The sequence below is a fragment of the Dipodomys merriami genome, unplaced genomic scaffold (genome assembly GCF_024711535.1).
Source record: "Dipodomys merriami isolate MVZ:Mamm:240054 unplaced genomic scaffold, mDipMer1.0.p SCAF_25, whole genome shotgun sequence".
Taxonomy (NCBI): Eukaryota; Metazoa; Chordata; class Mammalia; order Rodentia; family Heteromyidae; genus Dipodomys; species Dipodomys merriami.
In genome coordinates, this window is record NW_027203937.1 from 2,497,135 (window position 1) to 2,520,683 (window position 23,549).

A 23,549-nucleotide genomic window follows, 5' to 3' on the forward strand; every position below is an offset into this window, starting at 1 on the left:
AATTGTATTCACTATTTGTGATCTAAGAGACAATGTATAATGCAAGGGCTAGGCAGGACATCAGGAAACCCAGTGGCAGAGAATCCATGGCCTGGAGACTGATGAGGAATCACCACGTGGAGTGCTGACATTGGCAGACTAGTCTGTGGCATACAACAGGGTCTTGGTAACCTGCAGACCATAGAACCTACAGAGAATAAATGCCCAAGTCTGACCAGTCAATGCCCAAATCTCCCCTCACCCAAGGTGTGGGGGAGATAGGGACTCATAGCCTGCTTTGCCAGGATTGACCACCCCCATATCTGAGGGCTACAGTGACAGCTTGAAAACTTGGAACTCTTGATGCAAAATTTCTCTTAAGCCTGCCTACTCTCCCATCTGGAAAGTGTACTTTTGCTTTGCTTTCACTTTCTTTGCATTAATAAACCCGCTCCTCTATGTCTGTCCTTAAATTCATTCTCTCATGAGACTCAGAACTTTCTGGCCCTCTGGACTTGATGACCTAAATACAGCAACATATTTTGACAAGCCAAGCCACGAGACTCAAGAAAAATCCCTATTCAGGAGCACAACCCCTATTAGAGGAGTGGTCTTTCTGTAACCATATTAAGGAATTGCTTTTGCTATGGGTATCAATTCTTTACTTGGGCCTGCGAATTAGATAAAAGTGGGATAAATGCTGGGCATCTCAATCAGCCTCTTTTGTTTTAATGCCCTTGGCCCTCAGTCATTCTCTCTAGCTGACAGTTTGCAGCCATCATAGACCCCAAGCATCCATGACTCACTGAAACAAGATCTCAGCTGACCACTCTCAAGTCAGTGAGGGGCAGGCTGTCTGTAACTGTGGAGCACACTAACTGAGGCTGTTCATGCATACCTCATGCCTCTTACCCCAACTCTTCCTGCAATGGAAACCTGAGAAAAATGTCTATCCCAAGTACATGAAGTGTTTTCTTTTTTTTTGCGGGGGGGGGGGGGGGGGTCCAATCGTGGACTTGAACTCTGGGCCTGGGCACTGTCCCTCAGCTCTTCAGCTCAAGGCTAACGCTCTACCACTTGAGCCACAGCGCCACTTCCAGCTTTTTTTCTTTTTGCTTATGTGGTGCTGAGAAATCGAACCCAGGGCCTCAAGCATGCAAGGCAAGCGCTCTACCACTGAGCCACCTTCCCAGCCCCATGAAGTGTTTTCTTATAACTACCCACATCAAGGAATAAACTTCCTTTCTCTGACTTTCAACATTATTGGTCTTGGGCTGGGAAGGTGGCTCAGTGGTAGAGCGCTTGCCCTGCATGCATGAGGCCCTGGGTTCGATCCTCAGCAACACATAAGCAGAAACAAAAAGCCGGAAGTGGCGCTGTGGCTCAAGTGGTAGAGCGCTAGCCTTGAGCTGAAGAGCTGAGGGACAGTGCCCAGGGCCGGAGTTCAGGCCCACAACTAGAACCAAAAAAAAAAAAATTATTGGTCTTTTATTTGGTGTTGGGGCAAGCCCAGAAGTTCAAACCTTGGGCCTAAAATTTCCTGAAATATCTCTTGTTTCTCTTTCATTCTGGCTTACTATACAAAACTTGCACAAGAGTTAAGGCTTCCTCTACCTCTCTCTCCTGTGTCTCCAGTTATAAATCAATATGCTGTTTGTACCTAATCTGTAATTACATGGTTACTGTCTTTTCTCTCCTTCCCTCCTTACTCCTGCTTTTACTGAGATAGTTTGCTGTTCAAGGTCCTTCGGAAATTTCCTAATCTTAGTCACTCTGTAACACTTTGTAATTCTTAGACTCAGGAAAGACCAAAGGATGGGGCAGGAATGTAAAGGCAATTTGAAAAATAAAAGTGTCAGCAAAAGTTTGTATAAAATCTGTAGCTGTAGGCAAAGGGGAAACAGGAAATAAGAGACAAACAGATGAAAAGAAGCATAAACTAGAAAAGATAAGAAAGGAGTTTTTATGTAAATAAGCTTTTGTTCCAGAATGGAAACAGGCAGGTAAGAACAAACAAGAAACTAAAAGCATGCTCCACAGCTCCACTTAGGTCTTTTTGCTAGGTAACTGGAGATAATAGTCTCATGGAATTTCCTGCCTGGGATAGTTTTGAACTAAAATCCTTAGGTAACCCTTAGTAGCTAAGATTAGAAGGGCACGCCCCTGGTGCCCACAATAATACTCTGTTAAAAATATTTTGGGGGCCAGCCGCCCATGGCTCACGCCTGTAATCCTAGCTACTCAGGAGGCTGAGATCTGAGGATCACAGTTCAAAGCCAGCCTGGGCAGAAAAGTCCATTGAGTCTCTGAGCTCCAATAAAAACCACTAGAAAACCAGAAGTGGCACTGTGGCTTAAGAGGTAGAGCACTCGCCTTGAGCTAAGAGTGCAGGGACAGCGCCCAGGCCCAGAGTTCAAGCCTCACGAATGACCAAAAAAAAAAAAAATATATATATATATATATATATATATGTATATATAGGGGATTGCTTCCCCTCCAATGCATCATCACTTGCTTTTGAAGACAATCTTCCCCTTTATAAAAATATTATCTTAATTCTCCTGATGAATTTTACAATTACTTTTACTAAGTGCAGGTTTTCTGAATTCTTTTTTTTTAAATGATTTTTTTTCTTTTTTTTTTTTTTGGGGGGGGGTCCGGTCATGGGGCCTGAACTCTGGGCCTGGGCACTGTCCCTCAGCTCTTCAGCTCAAGGCTAGCACTCTACCCCATGAGCCACAGCGCCACTTTGGCTTTTTTCTTTTTGCTTATGTGGTGCTGAGGAATCAAACCCAGGGCCTCATGCATGCAAGGCAAGCGCTCTACCACTGAGCCACCTTCCCAGCCCCAGTTTTCTGAATTCTTATGTAGCTGGATGTAAGAATCCAGATAGCTTTTTTGGTCGTCAATAACAATATACCATTCAGTCTCTATGGTATATTATCTCTGCATAAAAAAGGCAAAACAGTGTACTTGAATACAAGAAGAATACAGGATTTCTGATAAAATTTATAAACTACTTATTGCTTGGGGGAAGGAGAACTTCACTATGTGGTTTAAGAGAAGGCTTGCTACCAAACTCAGCTGTTAAACATAACAGATTGCACTGGAACATGGGGGAAAGTGAGAGAATATTGGTGGTTGAGGTAGAAGGATAAACGTGGAGCTGAATTGTAATAATGTTCCTAATGCTTGAATTTGAAGCAAAAGTAATATAAGGAGGTCTTTGATTGTAATTGAAATTGAAATAAATATCAAAACAATACATGCTAGGTGCCAGAGGCTTGTGTCAGTGATTATAATTACTCAAGAGGCTGAAGGTGGAGGATGAAAGTACAAAGTCAGCCCAGGAAGAAAAGTCTATGATGCCAGGTGCTTGTGGTTTATACCTATAAACCTAGCTACTCAGGAGGCTGGTTCAAAACCATCCTGGACAGGAAAGTCCATTTAGCTACCAGAAAACCAGAAGTAGAGTTGTGAAGCAAAGTGGTAGAGCACTAGCCTTGTGGAAAAAAAACTCAGGAACAGCACCCAAACCCTGAGCTCAAATCCCATAAATAATAATAACAAAAAGAAAGAAAGAAAAGAGAAGAAAGAAACAAAGAAAGAAGAAAGAGTGAAAAGTCCATGACCCAATCTCCAAAAATAACCAAGTAAAAGCTGGACTGAGGGTGTGGCTCAAGTGGTGTAGCCCCAACCATGAACAAGCAATATGAGTGAAGATAAAGCCCTGAGCACAAACCCTGGAATCAGGAAAAGAAAAAAAAATCTGATCATAGTTGAATAGTGATTGCCTAGAAAATGGGAAGGAGGAAGAGAGAGAGGAAACAAATTACACCATAAAACTGTGCCAATTTACTTTAATATGGGATCACACCAATGACTGTAAAATGTAACAATATATTAATTATCAAGAAAGACTGATAAATTATCAATAAGAAAAGGCCAATGACATATATTAAAAAGTAATATCTAAATTACTGATATCAGTTCCATGATTATACCCCCAAAATTATACATAGCTTCAAAGAGTTAACTTATATGTATTATGTTTGCAGCTATCAACAATTTAGAAAGCTTAGTAACAAAAAGACGGTAGGAAGCTATCTGGTTTGAACAGGACTACATTGCATTATGTAGCTAGCTAACTAGGAATGAATAGTTAAGTTGTGTTTTTGTGTGTATGCTGTGTGTGTGTGTGTGTGTGTGTGTAGTGCCATCCTGGGTTGTGTGTGTGTATAGTGCTATCCTGGGTTGTGTGTGTGTGTGTGTGTGTGTGTGTGTGTGTAGTGCCATCCTGGGTTGTGTGTGTGTACAGTGCTATCCTGGGTTGTGTGTGTGTGTGTGTGTGTGTGTGTGTGTGTGTGTGTGTGTGTGTGTGTGTGTGTGTGTGTGTGTGTGTGTGTGTGTGTGTGTGTGTGTGTGTGTGTGTGTGTGTGTGTAGTGCTATCCTGGGGTTTGAGTTCCAGTCCCAGAAGCTGAGCTTTTTTGCTCTGCCACTTGAGCCACAGTTTCACTTCTAGCATTTTGGTGGAGATGAGAGTCTCATGGACTTTTACTCCTGGGCTGACTTCAAGCCCTGATCCTCAGATCACAGCCTCCAGAGTAGCTAGGATTATAGGCATAAGCCACCAACACCCAGCCATATTTCAAATTTCATTTTATGGACTTTTTCTCCAAATTATGTTTCCCTCCAAATGTTCACAAACAAGTTCTTGGCAGAGATCCAAGCACAAGGTCTTTTGAGACACAGCCATTCATTATTTGGCAGACATTTAGCTAAGATCAAGTGGAAACATATCATTAAAAACAATGAAAACACTCAAAGTGCACACTGGGTGTGGGAGGACTTATTTAGTGTTTTTTTCTTGTTTTTTTTTTTTTTTTTGTCGGTCATGGGGCTTGAGCTCTGGGCCTGAGCGCTTTCCTTCAGCTCTTCAGCTCAAGGCGAGCACTTTACCACTTGAGCTACAGCGCCACTTCCGGTTTTCTGGTGGTTTATTGGAGATAGGAGTCTCAAGGTCTCTCCTGCCCGGGCTGGCTTTGAACCTCGATCCTCAGATCTCAGCCTCCTGAGTAGCTAGGATTACAGGCGTGAGCCACCAGCGCCTGGCTTATTTAGTGTTTTTACAGCTTAAATCCACCAACTGTATCTCTTAGCTACAGAGCATCTTACAAAGATACTATATTTGATACTGATATATAAAACTGAAAATAAAAATTAGCAACAATAACCAAGCATTTAATTTCTAAGAATCTATCAAAAATCATAGTAAATTAAATTTAAAAATCTTAAGAGGTTTGTTGACATATCTGAAAGAATAGATTGGGAAGGGATGTTTTTCTTTTATATTTTGTTGTTACCTCATTTTCCTCTTCATCAATGACTGAGACATAGTTGGGATGAGTCTTGTTTGGGTAGGACAACAGGACATCATAATGAGCTAACTCCACAGAATCCAAGCCAAAGTCTTTCCACTGGGACTGAATTTGCTTTGCAAGCTCAAAGTTTTGTTCTGTCCCTGCTAAATGTGGTATCCGTGTAAAATTACTGTTGGACAAAAATTGAAAGTAGTTAATAATTAAGGTATAGACAGCAACAAAATCAGCAACAAAACAAAACTTCCCCTTTCATTTTGCCTTTCATGCATGCTAATAGTAGGATAAGAGCTAGAGGGAGAGAAGGGATTTTCTGAAAAGTAAAGAAATACAAGCTTCAAGCTGGGGGGGCTAATGGCTCACGCCTGCAATCCTGGCTACTCAGGAGGCTGAGATCTGAGGATCATGGTTCAAAGCCAGCCCACGCAGGAACGCCCCTGAGACTCTCTCCTCCAATTAATCACCAGAAAAGACTGAAGTGGAGCTGTGGCTCAAGTGGTAGAGCACTAGCCTCCAGCAAAACAAACAAACAAACAAAAAAACTCAGGGACAGTACCCAGGCCCTGAGTTCAAGCTCCATGACTAGCAAAAAAAAAAAGAAAGAAAGAAAAGAAATACAAGCTTCAAAGTCACTGACTTGGAAAGGCCCTTCCAAAAAACTGAGATGTGCCTTAGCAAATTATTTTCCACAGTTTCATTCTGTTGTAATACAGACTTAGGTGGATTGTTGGACTATGTGGACCTCTTACCTCTTTGCAAATGTGTATATATATATATATATATATATATATATAATTTATTAGATATTATATATATAATTTATTAGATATTATATATATAATTTATTAGATATTATACATAAATACATTGTTATTCATATTTATTATACATATATGTATGTATGTATAATGTATATTATACAATCCTTTTACATCAAATTAAAAGTTGCATTCAATAGAAAACTTCAAATATTTTTCTAGTTTTGTCATTGTTTTAGAACTGGGGTTGAACTCAGACCCTTATTTTTACTTCACTGGCCTGCTAACATTTGAGCCATATTTTTACCTCTGACTTTTTGCTAGTTACATGGAGATAAGAGTCTTGTGGACTTTTCTTCCCATGGCTAGCTGAGAACCATAATTCTCAAATCTCAGGCTTCTGAGTAACTAGAATTACAGGTGTGAGCCATCAGTGCACTTCAGTGATTTCAAATATCTTTCAACATATGCACTAAACTAATTAAAAGGAGAGAAAGTTCATGCATTAAAACCTAAATATTCTAATGGTTGTATTTTATTCTAATTTCTTTGTAAATACCCAGGGCCTTACAGACACTATACAGTGGTTTACCATAGAGCTACATCTTCAGCTCAATATTTAAAAAGTTCATTTATCTCTTTGCTCTACTATGTAGGAAATTTAAAGAAAGAAGGGGGCTTGTCTTTGAAATCTGCTAAATATATGCTCTCCAATTTCATTACCATCACAACAGTATTTTTCCTTATTTTACAGATGTGGGAATAAAAGAAGGAAAGAAGGTTATATATCCACCCAAAGTTTTGCTACCATTGATTGGCAGAGATTAAATCCAAACTTAATTCAGTCCAAGTTTATGGTCCATTTATATTCAGAACTAAAATATACTATTTTCATCTAATGCATGCATCAGCAAACAATGTTTCTCCAGCCAAATCAGGTCTTAAGCATGATGTTATACAAGCCACAGGTTAAGAATTGCTCTTATATTTAAATCAGTGAAGAAACAGAAGAATAACATTTTATGATACATCAACATATGAAGTTCAAATTCCAGTGTTCAGAATGTTAGCAGAACCAACACACATACCTGGTGACAAATTTTCTGTGGCTTCTTTTGGGCTGTATCAGCAGAGCTGAGAAGCTGGGCCCTGGCTGGTCCTAGAAAAGTTAGCTTACTCTTGATGTACAGTCTTTGTAATGGGTACCTATGGATGGAACTCAGGGGATGGGTGCTAACTAAGCATGTTTAAGGTTCTAGATTCACTTCCCAGTACAACAATGAATCCATATATCAATAACACCTCTGCAATAAAATAAAGTTCACTTGAGAGTATATATCCCCACATGAATGTGATACAAAAGTCATAACAAATAAGACTTTCTTTAAAAAATTCCAATTCCTGCATATAAAATACTAAATCATGGCTCAGTGGTCGAGTGCTTGCCTTGCAAGCCTGAGGCCCTGGGTTCAATTCCTCAGCACCACATAAGCAAAAAGAAAAAAGCCAGAAGTGGCACTGTGGCTCAAGTGGTAGAGCTGAAGAGCTGAAGAGCTGAGGGACAGCACCCAGGCCCAGAGTTCAGGCCCCATGACCGGACCCAAAAAAAAAAATTCTTCTGCTAAAATACTAAATCAAAAAACAATTTAAAGAACAATACAACTGGATGCTGTTGGCTCACGCCTATAATCCTAGCTACTCAGGAGGCTGAGATCTGAGGATCACAGTTCAAAGCCAGTCCAGGCACGAAAGTCTGTGAGACTCTTATCTTCAATCAAACACCAGAAAACTGGAAGTAGTGCTGTGGCTCAAGTGGTAGAAGTGCTTGCCTTGAAGTGAGGAGATCAGGGACAGCACCCAGGACCAGAGTTCAAGCCCCATAACCAACCACAAAAAAAAAAAAAAGAATACTTTTTTTCCAGTCAACTGTGCAAATAAATGTACAAACATATGCTTACTATAAGAACGTCTTGATGTTCTCAGCTTTCAATTCATCCAAAAATGCCTTCCACATGCCATGAGGAGGAATAATGCTAGTAGCTTCATTGGAAGGTTTTATAAACCACCCTGTAACATACAACCAAACATAGGAATAAGATCTGAGCTCATAAACACCTCTCATTTTTCATTATTATATATAAAACCATATATAAAACACAGATGGCCAACTTTTGGCAGAAGTCAAGGCTTTCTGAAGTTTTATATTTCTTGCCTACTTTCACTGAAAAAGGATCATGCAAACAGATTTTTAAATTGCAAAGCAACTACAGTATATTTTTAGTGAAATTTCAATAATATGTGTTGTTGTTATCTTAAGAAATAGTCTATTAGGAAATTGGTTCCCAAATTAAACATGGCATTAATATTTCAATGAATGGAGATAAACAAGATGTTTTGGAAATGAAGGTTAAGGGTAGAGACTGTCTACTTTCTTTCCACATCATTTTTCTTATTTGTCTCTGATTGTCGGTGACCCAAATAAGCATTTATAAATATTTACAGTGAATATGATGTGCCCATATTTTAAGCACAAATTATTTCAAAATATTAAAGAAAACTCAAGATTTAATTTTCTCAGATTCTGAAGCTATACAGTTCTGCTGAGATTATCTATTTCCAATTTAAATAGGATTGAGTACAGAAAGTTTCAGTAACACTACAATGTATCCAACATCTCTGCAAGAAATCCAGAAGGAAATGGCCAGCCACATTGTTTTGAAGCTTTCCAGTTAGTGCTCACATATATACAAACACATATGCATATAGACATGCATATGAAAAAATACACAATTGGACACAAGGAATTGTCATTATACCTGTCCATAAAGCTAAAAGACTTAAACTATGGGATCAGGGAAGAACATACAGGTGATGAAGTATTTGATTTGAGATAAAAAACTGAACTTGAGGAAGAAGGAAAAAGACCTAGAGGTGATGGGGAGCAGAGATACCAAGACAAAAAGAAACAAACAGAGTAAAGAAGACTGAGCAGGGTGAATCCATGGAATCCCATTAACATTGATACCAAGAAGGTTCTCTTTAGGACACACAGGAGATCCCCATAACCTTGCCAAGTCCTAATTCCTAACTTTTACAATTGAAATCATAGAAATTCAATTTAAAATGAATCCTTATTAAGAACTCTTATAAGTCAAGCTGCACAATCTTAAACTGGTTACTAACATTTTAATTATGAGCATAATTTGGCTCAAAAGTCTCTCTCCCGGGGCTGGGAAGGTGGCTCAGTGGTAGAGCGCTTGCCTTGCATGCCTGAGGCCCTGGGTTCGATTGCTCAGCACCACATAAGCAAAAAGAAAAAAGCCGGAAGTGGCGCTGTGGCTTAAGTGGTAGAGCGCTAGCCTTGAGCTGAAGAGCTGAGGGACAGCGCCCAGGGCCAGAGGTCAGGCCCCACAACCCGACCCCCCACCCCCAAAAAAGGTGCTCTCTCTCTCTGTCTCTCTCTTCTTTTCCCTGCTCCTTCCTTTTGGTAACATTCTCTGTTTTGAACTGAGGACCTGGGTATTGATGTCCATCAGCTCTTTCTGCTCAGTATGTACTCTACTACTTGAGCCACAGCTCCACTTCTGGCTTCTTGCCTCAAGTCTCTGTGATCCTCCAATCTCAGCTTGAACAGTAGCTAGAATTACAGGGGTGAGGGGCTAGCCCTCACTCCTCCACCCCCAAGGCTGAAAGTATTTTAAGACTCCAAGGATACAAAGCAAACTAGTGGATCTGAGGAAACCGAATTGATTTCCTCACCACAGATATTCAAAATCACAGAGTTCTGAGTAAAGGTGATACCTGGTGATACCTTAGGCGGCTCTTTTGTATTCAAGACCAGTTAGAAGCATATCTTTATGTAGTTAGCAAAGCCCTCAGCATACATACAAGTTGGCTACTTCATTTTCTCACTTTATACCTGTCAGTGTTTCTCATCATAGACAAAGGGGAAAAAGCTTCAGTCAAGTCTCTGGGAACTTTTTCAAGGTCTCCCAGAAGTGGTGTCAGAATCAAAACGAGAATGCTAGAGTCTGAGTTTGCCTGTGCTGCCCAAGTTTTCAGGTGAAGTTGGGTGAAATCTATAAATCATGAAATACCAGATACCTGTGAGAAGCATGCTGATAACTAAAGCTCTATCCAAAGAGAGCTCTGCAGTAAGGCACCTGTTTCCCAAAGTGTCAGTAACTCCTAACGACAGAGGGATGTAAACACTCCCTTTGCAGGAATGCACAGAATTCCCTCAAAACCAGAAGCAGCACTAGGTGTAGCAAGATTAAAAAGAAAAATCCTAAACAGATTTAAGAGTCGCCTAAGGCCCTGATCCCAGGCCGGCCTGAAGCAGCTCTGGGGGTTTGACACCGCCCCGTAGGGGTGCAGAGTTGCTCAGAGCTGCAGTCCGTGGTACTTCAATTCGCTTTCCCTTAACTTGTGCCTTGCAAGCACTAGATCCAGAACTCACTCAGTCACGCCGCCAGCCTCAGCCTAAATCGCCCAACTCCTCCCGGCTTCACCCCTACCCCAATCGCCACCCACGTCCACTCCACTAACGTGGCCTAAGTCCCAGAATGACGAGAGGTCCCGAAGTTAAGTTTGGCAAGCTGCGCCTACCGAGGAGGAAGCCAAGGATGAAGAGGCTGGCGGCGGCTGCCAGCGCCCCAGCACACAACCAGCGCTGCCTGTGCCGGGCGACCCCCGCTGAGTCGGGGTCTTGAAGTGGGTTCCACATCTTCACGCGCGGGTCTCAGGCCTCCTACACATTCGCTACTTCAGTCAACCCCACAGGAGCGTCCAACTGCCTGCAGCCCTGACGGGGGGCAAAGTCTGCCTCCACCTCCTCCCCAGGCGACGTGCACTCCCGGAGCGCAGCCTCAGTGTCTCCGCCCTCAAAGTGTTTCTGCCTTCCTCTGCACCAATCCAAGCGAGGGGAGGCAAAGTCAGCTTGGAGAGAAGGAAGTCTGGCCCCTTTCTCCTTCGGGACTCTAAAAACAAAACAAAACAAAACAGCAAACAAACAAAAACCCCTGCCCTTGAAAACTTTCAGCACTTTCTTGATAAAAACTAGTGAGAGCAGGAAAAGCTAGTAGCCTTTCCTATGGATTCCTCTAAACCAACAAATCCGACTCCTCCGTCTGCTTAGAAAAATATCTACCAAGCTTCTCTCACGAACTTTTTTTTCAGCTCTGAAATCCTCTAAAGTATTTTACAATACTCTGCGGCACGAATACAAGCAGAAGGAGGGAGAGGAAGGGGGGCGGTGTCGGCCCTTGTGAAGGGTCAGAGAAACTTGTCAGCACATCACCTTGTCGTTACTTATAAGCATTCAGGGAATTTATGCAATGAAACTGTTGTTATTTTTAGTGAATATTAATTATACAAAAGATTCACTGTAATATTTCTATACAGGTACACACGTATAATGTACTTTGATCATATTTACTAGCCATAGCCCTGTTTTTTTAAACGGCCTAACAAATTTTCAAACGGATTTCAACCTGTCCTTTATATGTGCACACAAGGTATTTTGATCATATGCTTCCTCTGCCAGTTCCTTTGGCCCTCTCAGGCCTTGTTCTTGTTCTTGTCCCCACCCCTGAAGGCCTCCTTTCAAGTGTGTGTGCTGTTTTGTGGTTTTGTTTCTGTTCTTTTCTTAGCTTTAGAGTTGTGTGCATGAGAGGGAAAATCATGGTATTTATTTTTATGAATCTAGATTATTTTCCTTAAAATGATATTTTCTTGAAAATGATATGATCTTGTTTTCTTTTTGGATAAGTCACACCATCTGATTCCATAGTTTTACTATGTGAATAGTGCTGTTCTAAACATGGATTTAAAGGTGTCTCCATTGTGTGTTGACTTATACATGGTATAGCAGGGCTATAGGATAGTTCTAACTTTCCTTTCTTGAAGGATCTTGGTAGTAACTTCCATAATGACTGCACTAGTTTACATTCCCACCAGCAATGTATAATGGCTCTCCTAACACACACAAATACACACACACACATACACACACACACACACACACACACACACACACACACACACAGAGACATACATACCAGCATACTGGCCAGCACTTGGTTTTTTTTTTTTTTGGGGTGGGGGGTCGGGTTGTGGGGCCTGACCTCTGGCCCTGGGCGCTGTCCCTCAGCTCTTCAGCTCAAGGCTAGCGCTCTACCACATGAGCCACAGAGCCACTTCCGGCTTTTTTCTTTTTGCTTATGTGGTGCTGAGGAATTGAACCCAGGGCCTCAGGCATGCAAGGCAAGCGCTCTACCACTGAGCTACCTTCCCAGCCCCTAGATTTTTTTTTTCCAGCACTTGTTTTTTGATGAAACTTTTTTAAAGGAATAATATTGAAAATTCTTGGAAGCAGAGGTTTCACTTTTATCTCATCTGTGTTTGGCCAAATTTTCCATAATTGATAATGAAATAAGGATACTGGGTCTAATTAACATCTCCTTGCTCTCACAGCCATCCTGGTGCCTTATTGGGTTGGGTAGATGGGGCTTTTCACCTAGCTTGGAAAAGCCTAGAGGTAAGACAAATCTCTTCTTTGAATTATAGATGTCAGGTTGTTTGGCTGCAAGAAAGCTTTGCTGCAGAAGATGCTTGCCCTTGAGTATTTCCCTATTTGGCTTGTTTTGCTTGCCTTTAAGAATTTCCCTATATGGCCTGTTTTTGTTGGGCTTGGATCCCCACCTCAAACATGTGGTTGTCTTTAAAACTTTGTTCAAGTTTGATTCTGGCTTTGAGACTGGAGTCTACCTGCAGTTGCAGGCTCTCCAATAAACACTCTCAATTGACCTTTCAAGATGTGGCTTCTCTATTTCTTGTGACTGAATTCCCATAAACAATAAGAAATCAATCTTTATTGAGTAATCAACCGCGCACAATTCTGTCCCCATTGTGAACATTTAATAATAGTGATATCTAAAAGAAGTGAATAATGATACACTTCATAAAATCCTTTGTATTTGAGAGCACTGGTGGCTTACTCCTGTAATCCTAGCTACTCAGGAAGCTGAGATCTGAGAATGGCAGTTCAAAGCCAGTCTGGGCAGGAAAGTCTGTGAAACTCTTTTTTTTTTTTTTTTTTGTAGGTCATGGGGCTTGAACTCTGGGCTTAGGCACTGTCCTTGTGCTCTTCAGCTCAAGGTTAGCGCTCTTCCGCTTGAGCCACAGCACCACTTCCGGTTTTCTACTGGTTTATTGGAGATAATAGTCTCACGAACTTTCCTGCCTGGTCTGGCTTTGGACCACAATCCTCAGATCTCAGCCTCCTGTGTAGCTAGGGTTACAGGCATGTGCCACCGGCACCTGGCTAGTCTGTGAAACTCTTATCTCCAGTTAACCACCAGAAAACCAGAAGTAGAGCTGTGGATCAAGTGTTAGAGCACTCACCTTGAGCTGAAGAGCTCAGGGACAGCACCCAGGCCCAGAGTTCAAGCTCCACAACCAACCAAAAAACAAAAATCACTTGTATTCGTAGTACAATCTATAGAGGGAACCAGAAATGATAAAGAGAGCCCTATGAAAGTGTTGCACATAATAGAAACCTAAAGTACAGGTTGAAGCAGTGGAGAAATACAGGGAAATTAATTTATCAATAATGAACCAAGTCGGGGCTGGGAGGTGGCTCAGTGGTAGAGCGCTTGCCTTGCATGCCTGAGGCCCTGGGTTCGATTCCTCAGCACCACATAAGCAAAAAGAAAAAAGCCGGAAGTGGCACTGTGGCTCAAGTGGTAGAACGCTAGCCTTGAGCTGAAGAGCTGAGGGACAGCGCTCAGGCCCAGAGTTCAGGCCCCACAACCGGACCCAAAAATAAAAAATAAATAATAATAAACCAAGTCAATTGGCTGAAGGAAAACTGGCCAGTTCCTAATTCCTTTCTAGTAAAATCTTCTATTTCCAAATATTCTTAGTTTCAAATCAAACTAGCAAATGACAAAGGGATAATAGGTATATTTGCTGAGCACTTGCTATGTTTGATTCCCTCTATCTACATATTCTCATGTATTCATCATAAGATCCCTACTCCCATTCTTTTTGTTTTAGATAACCTGAAATGCACTGAGACTAAGTGAATCTTCCCAAGTAATGTTGTATGGGACCTCAGTTGCAACAAAACAGAGAAGCCACGTTTTAAGAGGTCAAATTGGGAATCTTTGTTGGAAAGCTGGCAGCTGCAGGTGGATTCTTGTCTCAAAGTCCTGCAGCCCAGAACATAAAGCTTTTAAAGACAGAAGCCACATGTTGGGGTGGAGACCAAGCCTGAACAAAAGTGTTATACATAAAACAAAGCAAGCTAGATGAGGATACTTGTTCCTAATAAAAGTGTCATACATAGGCAGTACAAACTGTCCAGGGGAAAAATAAAGGGCCATCAGGACCCAATTATCTAGGGGAAGAAGGAGCTTTCTGAAGCCCAACAACTCAGGACAAAGTTGAAATCCAAAGAATGTCCTTTATACCCTCTAGAGTTCTCAGAAAGTCCCCATCTTCTATTAACTTCTATCAAGATGCCAAGATGGCATTACTTAGATCCAGTATTCATATTTCAGTATTAAAGCTAATGAGTGCAATGTCTGTCTCAATCTCCTTTTACCACACAACCTTTACTGAGCTCAGGGTATACACTCTAAAGACTTGTGCTTAGAGATAGAAGACATGGGCTTAGACTTTACATGTGCTTGGGTATAAAAAATTCAATTTGGAGTCAGGCAATGGTGGTTCATGTCTGTTATCCTAGTTAGTAAGGAAGCTAAGATCTGAGGATTGTGGTTCAAAGCCAGCCCAAGGCAGCAAAATACATGAGGTATTATCTCTAATTAACCCCCAGAAAACCAAAAGTGGAGGTGTGGCTCAAAGTGGTAGAGCATGAATGTGAAGGAGATCTGGCTGTGATGTCTGTCACTCCATTGATCACCAGTATTGATTTGACTGATCTGGCTGGTTAGGCAGGTGTTCCCCTCTTCCCTTACCACTCCATGTGCATCCCTCCCAAGGCTGTGCACCTCTCCCAAAGCTGTGGGTTTGGCCAACGAGGACAACCATCCCTGATAAAGGAGGACCCATCTTCTGTCAAGGGTATGTGAATAACTGAGCTCCCCTGCTAGAACCTCCAAACAAGCTCCCAAAGTTGTATAATGCCACCCTTGAGCAAAAGAACTCAAGGTCCTGAGTTTAAGCCCCGCATCCAACAACAACAACAAAAAATCGATTTGGAAATCCCTGTGGCAATGTCCAGGCAACAAGGTTAACATAGATACCTCAAAGGCCAGATTGTGACCATAAATGAGGCAAATGCCACTCAAATACAGGAAAGAAATTTTGACCATAATTAGAACTACCTAATAGAATCAGCCTTCCTTGTCTAAGGGAGAGCCAATTGAATCCAAGGGTGTGGGTTCAACCAACTTTAGATTTAAAAAAAAATAGAAAAAATGAGTCTCTACTGCAAATGTTCATACATTTCTCTTGACATTATTCCCCAAACAATTCAGTGTAATAAGTAATTATATAGCATTCTCATTGTTTTCAGTATTACTAGTAATGTAGACACAATTAAAAGCTACAAAATGGTATGTCTACATTTATGCAAATACTACATCATGGGCTAGAGCATTGCTAATTTTCGGTATTTACAAGTAGTCTTAGGACTAAATTATAAGTACTTTATATGTGGTAGATACTATCTTATGTGCTTTATATTGTGCACACACACATAACTTGATTGAGTAATTTATTTTACTTGTTGTGTTATTACAGAGGCTTCAACTCAGGGTCATATGGACTCCCTTAACTTTTTTTGTACAGCGCTATGCTCTACCACTTAAACTATACCTATTTCAGCTGTTTTTCTGATTAATTCGAGATAAGAGTTACTCAGGTTTTCTGCCCCACTGGAATCAAACAGAGATCCTCACATCTCAGATTCCTGAGAAGCTAAGATTACAGGAGTGAGCCATCAGTGTCTGGTTTGTATGTCTTATTTTATTTAATTCTTAGTACTGAATCAAAAAGAAAATGAAACTTTAGTAGTGTGTTTTCTGTTTTCTTATTTTTATTACCTATCTTGTACAAATAAAAAATAACTTTAAGCTTTAAAAAATTGATATTTCCCAAAAAAACAGCTAGTAGATGTTTGTTTCTTTGAATGCCCATATTGACTAGTAGGCTAGTGTATACTTTTTTTTTTAACTATCAGGACCCTTTCTGATGATCCTTTCTGGTCATCAGAACACATGCAAACCATGTTGGGTGCTGTTAGCCCAATGAGCTCCCTTCCCATAGCTTAGCATGCTCCTTCCCCTCTCCACAGCTTAGCATGCTTCCTTCCTAGGCAACACTAGGTCCATTTAGTAAAGACAGTAAAAAATCAACCTCCAATACCCCTTTACCTTGAGATGGCACTCCTCTAGGGTGGCCACCACCATATAAGGCAGCAAGAGCCCCTTAGAGTGATCTTCAGGTCTGGGTAGCTGCAGGGCCCTATCTACTACTTGGGAAGCAGCCATAAATCCTAGTCCACCATGATGAAGTCCCTGGTCCACACCTCCACACCACACTTCCTAGACCTTTCTAACCCCTCCTAGCCTTAGTAGGTTATATAGGCACTTCTTCTCACTCCTGTCTTGTGAGAAGGGGTCTTGCCAGTCCTTTTACAGCAATAATCCTTTTGTTCGTTCTTTGTATCTGGATGTCTGTGTGGTTTTCTGGTGAAGTCTAATATACTGTAACAGGTGCTGTCTCCTTTATTTGCAGCAACCTTCTCTATAATACTTTTCATATGACATTGTAACCAAGTTCATTTGTTATCTCTCCAATAGACTCATGTTTTTGAGGTCAAGGACTTTATTTTACATATTTTTGTACCCACAATTTCTGGCACACAGTACTTATTTGATAAATATTTTCAACAAATGAATGCAATAGAGAACAACTTTGATGTTAAAAAGAAAGGAATGAAGGAAGGAAGGAAGGAATGGAGAAAGGAAGGAAGATGGAAGGACACCTGCTCATGTGAAGATTCATTATGTATTTTATCACTTAATAGCAAATGATTCTACTATATTCTATCTTGCCTGATGAGAATCTCAAGAATATTGTTTTTTACACAATTACTCTATGCAACCTCTGACTCTTCAGCTTCTTCATGTATCTTTTCTGATTCATAAACTTTAAGTATAAAATGATGCTGTTAGGTTTGAAAACATCCAAAATGCAAATTCATTCTGTTATATGGATCTTTTTTCCCCACCTTCATTGTCTCTTTAAAAACCTATGTTACATAGCCTTTTGCAATCCACAGACATTTTAATTAACAACTGATTTATCTGTTGTTGTTGGTGATGATGATGATGGTAGTGATGATGATTGTGGGGCTTGAACTCAGGGCCTATGCATTGTCTCTGAGTTCTTTTTTTCTCAAAGCTAGTGCTCTACCTCTTTGAGCTTCAGTGCCAATTTTGGTTTTCTGGTGGTTTATTGGAGTTAAAAGTGTCACAGATTTTCCTGCCTGGGCTAGCTTTGAACTGTGATTTCAAATCTCAGCCTCCTGAGTAGCTAGGATAGGTGTGAGCCACCAGTGCCTGGCCTGGTTTGTTTCCTGCATTTTTGCATGTTTTGTTACATGTTTTGCTCTGTTCTGTCCCTTCAGATTTTAAGATCCCTAGTGCCAAGGGTCATACTTAGATCCTATCTTATTTCTGGAGTTTCCACAATGCTCAGCATGTAGAAAAATTCTTTTGAATCAATGCGTTATTTTATACCAAGGAATGAAGCAATTATGAGGTATGAGAGAAAATTACTCCCAATAGAATCTTTGCTGAGTGAGGGAATGAGGCCTGAATAGAAAGATTAATAACAATGTCAGAAAGCAGAGATTGTGTGTCCAGAAGAACAGCAGCAGCCTGAATCAGAAAAGCAGGATAGATTCAGGGGAGAACTCTAACAGTATAATTCTTTAGAAAGGCTTAATCAGAGGTCAACAAAATGAACACCAGGAAATGGGTACTTGAAAGGGATGGGGTAGGGTCAAGAAAGTTGGGTAGGTGAATGAAAAGAGAGCATACAAAATTAAGAAAAGTGAGGGAAGGAGTGGAGTAGGGTAGGAGGGATAAGTAAGAATGTTGAAATGGGGCTGGGAAGGTGGCTCAGTGGTAGAGCACTTGCCTTGCATGCATGAGGCCCTGGATTCGATTCCTCAGAACCACATAAGCAAAAAAGAAAAAAGCCGGAAGTGGCACTGTGGCTCAAGTGGTGGAGCGCTAGCCTTGAGCTGAAGAGCTGAGGGACAGCGCCCAGGCCCAGAGTTCAGGCCCCACGACCGGACCCCTCCCCCCCCCCCAAAAAAAAGAATGTTTAAAGGGGTGTTTTTTTTTGTTTTTGGTTGGTCATGGGGCTTGAACTCTGAGCCTGAGTGCTATCCCTCAGCTCTTCAGCTCAAGGCTAGTACTCTACCACGTGAGCCAAGCATCACTTCCAGTTTTCTAGTGGTTGAAGATAAGAGTCTCACAGACTTTCCTGCCTGGCCTGGCTTTGAACCATGATCCTCAGATCTTAGCCTACTGAGTAGCTAGGATTACAGGCATGAGCCAAGGGCACTCAGCAAAAGGGGTGATCTTAAGACATACTATATTCATATATTGCTTGTTAAATAAAAACTTTTTGTACAATTACTTAAAATAATAAAATATTTTTAACAAACAAAGCAACATAGACTCCTTGCTTATGCCTAAAGATCCATACTAACCACAAATGATCTTGTTTAGCTGGGCATGGTGGCTCACGCCTGTAATCCTAGCTACTCAGGAGGCTGAAATCTGAGGATTGCGGTTCAAAGCCAGCCTGAGCAGTAAAGTCCGTGAGACTCTCATCTCCAATAAACTACCAGAAAACTGAAAGTGGCACTGTGGCTCAAATGGTAGAGCACTCTCCTTGAGCTGAAGAGCTCAGGGACAGCACCCAGCCCAGAGTTCAAGCCCCATGACTGCCAAAAAAAATAAAAAGATCTTGTTTTAAAAATACCCAGAGACACTTCACAGTGAACATCTATACACAAAAAATAATTGTCAATGTTGTGTAGATTAGTAGATAGCTAACTTTTGACCTGACACCTCTCAGTAGAATAAACAGTAGATTCATGGAAAAGTAGTGGATAAAAGAAAAACATTTGTGGTGGTCAGGCTGCATCCTGCTCTAAATAATTCCACATTGCACAGAATAGCACTTTCAGGCTGTGTCTTGTTCTAAATAATTCCATTTTATAAAACAACAGTTTTCTCAATTTTGAGTGAAAATGCTCAGGTAGAATGATCTGACATCTTGGCAAGCAAAGAACAACAATCTGTCCACAAATCATAAGACTAATAAATTGATTATGCAAAAGAAGCATTACTACCTATAATGGAACTAAATCAGGAACACATAGCCATGTGGGTATGTCAGCTCCATTTAAGAAAAAATCAGACACATGAACTTCTTAAAGGTACCTGCCCTCATCTGGATCATATCAAAGGTGGGACATCTAACATCAACCTTTCATGATGTAAGTAGCATGGATGGACAGGTGCTGACCCCCTAACCCTGTCCCAGGGGCTTCTCCTGCTGGGATGCTCACAAATTCACTCATCCAGAGGTGCTTGGAAGCAGATCTACACCTGGAACTAGGTCTTCATATTGACACTGCAACACCTGAACTGCTCTGTTCCTTATATTAATATTTTATCTTACCTTATATAGTCAGTTTCTTCCCATCTGTATATGCTTTCTGCATTTGCCTTCAATGGGGATTTTTTGAACCTAGAAGCCATCTTAAGCCTTTCTTCCTTTTATTCTTTTTTTCTTTCTCTTTCTCTTTCTTCCTTCCTTCTTTCCTTCCTTCCTTCCTTCCTTCCTTCCTTCCTTCCTTCCTTCCTTCCTTCCTTCCTTCCTCCCTCCCTTCATTTCTCCCTCTTTCCTTTCTCCCTCCCTCCCTTCTTCTCTCTGTTTGTCTCCTTCTTTCTTTTATTGTGTCAGTGCTAGAGTTCTACATCAAGGCCTGGTCACTGTCCCTTAGGTTTTTTTGCCCAAAGCTATTAATCTACCAGTTAAGCCACAGATCCATTTTGGGTTTTTTTGGTGATTCATTTTAACATGTGATCTGGGATTTAATATTTAGTAATTAATTAAGGCTAAAACGAAAAAAAAATCTGTTTTGCCTATTGACTCACAGCTATCAAGCAAGTTAATGCCAATTAAATTGACATAGCTTGTGACTTTATTGTTTGTTATTCAATAATTTCCAGCATTGTGGAAAGGTACATGTGTTTATAAGCTAGACTTAAACCTTAACAGGTTAGGACTCCTTACTGAGATACAGCAGTGAGGGACAAATAACTTTCCCATCAAATCATAAGTTGTGAGAAAAGGTGGAGTTGAGGTCTGGCTTATATTGTTGCTTTTTGTTTTTTGTTTTTGTTTTTTGTGTTTTTTGCCAGTCCTGGGGCTTGACCTTAGAGCCTGGGCACTGTCCATGAGCTTCTTTTGCTCAAGGCTAGTACTCTACCACTTGAGCTGCAGTGCCACTTCTGGGTCTTTCTGTATATGTGGTACTGAGGAATCGAACCCAGAGCTTCATGCATGCTAAGCAAGCATTCTACCACTAAGGCCACATTCCCAGCCCTATATTGGTCTTAATAAGGAAATAGAAAATAAAAAATGGGCTACGGTTTCTTGGGGCCTTTGGCTCCATCAGGGATGAGAGACCTTTAAGCTAAGCCAAGATTGGAATGACCTGCCTGTGATCAAGCACATGAAAGTGAACCTGGTGTGTTGCTTGACTTGGGGGGAATAAGGTGGAGTCAACCCTTCAATGATGATGTGGAGATTTTTGGAAGAGTTCTATCCATGCAAGTTAGGTGCAACTCATATGCATGAAGTCTGATGTAAAGTTTTATTTTTTCAAAAAGGAAAGGATAAGGACACATCTGTTTCTACTGTGCTGGTGCCTCAGTTCTATTTCTACCTCTTAGGAGAAGTCCTAGCACAAACTGACCACTATGACTTGAACTTGGGAGACTCCAGTTTCCTGTGACCCTGCCCCAGGCCTGCTCTATTTTAGGGTTAGATGAGCTCAGTGTGTTGTGTCCTGTCTCCTGGCTCTGCTCCAGTCAACCTGACATCCCACTTCAGCTCTCCATTAGGGTTAGTCTATGTTGTTGGTATTGTTTTTTCTGTTCTTCCTTTCCTCTCTTGCTCATATTACTCAATTTTCTAACACTGTTAAGTGTATTGGAGGGGGCGGGAGGCAGGGAGAGCTGCAGGTCTTTGTGACAACAATCCTCTTGCAGATGCTGGCATTTTAATAAAGAACCCCAATTCAACCTCTCAAATTTGGCATCTTAGAAGGTGGATCTTACAACAGGTCATTTTATTTTGAACCTCCTATACATACCCAGCAGCTTCCAGTGTTTAAAACCAATCTATTACCATAAAGCAACCTAAAGTTGAAGTAAACCCATTGTTGTGAAAACAATGAAGACACATTCCAAAGAACAAAAGGAAATGCTCTAGGCATGATATAAAGAATTCTTTCACAAATTGAAAGGGATGACATCAGTCAAAATGAAAATGAGGACAAGATAAATTTGACTTTGTACAAACACCAACTAAATTTAAGAATTGCACTCATCTGTGGGGCCTATTCTTGGAAAAAAATAATTTTACCTTTTCTCTAGCATCTAACACATCTTGTTTTTGAAAAATATGATTTAACATAGCCAAAAAAGAAAAATATATATACTTTAACATTCTTTGGCTGCTTCTTAATTTGTATTCAACACTGCCAAATTCTAAAATATTCACTATATATAACATAGTTTTGAAAGGTAAGAATTCAAATTTCTTAAACCAAAATTTCTTTCTTTCTTTTCTTTTTTTTTTTTTTTTCAGTCGTGGGGCTTGAACTCTGAGCTTGGGCACTGTCCCTGGGCTGGGAAGGTGGCTCAGAGGTAGTGCTTGCCTTGCATGCATGAGGCCCTGGGTTCGATTCCTCAGCACCACATAAGCAGAAAAAGCTGGAGTGGCGCTGTGGCTCAAGTGGTAGAGCACTAGCCTTGAGCTGAAGAGCTGAGGGACAGCGCCCAGGCCCAGAGTTCAAGCCTCACCACCACCAAAAAAGAAAAAAACAGATAAACCAAAATTTCTTAAACCAAATTTCTTAAACCTGGGAGCTTGAACTCAGAGCATGGGCACTGTCCCTGAACTTTTGTACTCAAGGCTAGTACTCTACCACTTGAGATGAGAGTCTCAGAGACTTTCTTGCCTGAGTTGGCTTAGAAACATGATTCTCAGATTCCAGTCTTCTGAGTAGCTCCTATTACAGGGTGAACCATTGGCCCCAGTCTTCATTTGACTTTTCTGGAACTGCAGTCTTTTAAGGTGGCAGGTAATTCCATGAGCACACATATTTGTTGATTTGTGATATGTACACACACTGAAATCTGTGTGTTTTATTATATATAAATTACATATCTAGAAAACTGATTTTTTAAGACAAGAACATGAATAAATGGAAATATTTCCTCATGTTTTGGCTAAATTTAACATTCTTTCAAAATAATTAGTTCGCTTTTCCTTGTGAATATTTGGATCTGAGGGAGTGGAAATCTCTGTAGAGGAAATATTCATAGACAAGTTTCTTTGCTTTGCAATTTGAGAATTAGAAAACATTAGAACTCCCTGATTTTAATGGAAGGAGATGTTAAAAAGACACATTTTATGGAAATATGTCTGGGATATTTAAGTAAAGTGTTTATTTTCTGCTATGTTTTGTTACGTTATTGTAGTGAGTATTATGGAATATTGATACAGTGTGTTATTGAATATAGAACATGGAGTGTAGGTGTGCTATGAAATATATTAAACTGTGAAATTATGTTAGAACTGTGAAGTATGGAATACAGAGATAAGGGCACACCCAGAGGGCCAAAGACATCACCAAAGCAACCAGCTGACCTATAACCTGCAGCGATAACCAGACACAGCCAAAAGCAAATATGCCCAGCCAGAAAAATATAAAAACCCAGCACAAGCTGGGCACCAGTGGCTCACGCCTGTAATCCTAGCTACTCATGAGGGTGAGATCTGAGGATTGCGGTTCAAAGCCAGCCCAGACAGGAAAGATCATGAAAGTCTTCTCTCCAATTAACCACCAGAAAACCAGAAGTGGTGCTGTGGCTGAAGTGATAGAGCGCTTGCCTTGAGCTGAAGAGCTGAGAGACAGCTCCCAGGCCCTGAGTTCAAGCCCCACGACAGACATAAATAAATAAATAAATAAATAAATAAATAAATAAATAAATAAATAAAATTAAATCCCAGCATAGTGGAAACGACCCTCCCCCCACCTCCCCATGGAGACGACCTCCCTGAGCCAGACAACTTCCTGTC

At 40.8% G+C, this 23,549-nt stretch overlaps 1 protein-coding gene across 1 annotated transcript in view; it reads right to left on the reverse strand.

The window, feature by feature from the left end:
• Folh1 (folate hydrolase 1) overlaps positions 1–10,977 on the reverse strand; it is a 71,271-nt gene extending 60,294 nt beyond the window's left edge. The window contains exons 1-3 of the mRNA XM_070034806.1: positions 10,725–10,977; positions 8,075–8,183; positions 5,344–5,530 (exon numbers count right to left, since the gene is read on the reverse strand). Coding sequence (XP_069890907.1) covers positions 5,344–5,530; positions 8,075–8,183; positions 10,725–10,842 — 414 coding nt within the window. The 5' untranslated portion in view covers positions 10,843–10,977. The remainder of the gene's footprint in view (positions 1–5,343; positions 5,531–8,074; positions 8,184–10,724) is intronic.
• Between the last annotated feature and the right edge of the window lie 12,572 nt (positions 10,978–23,549).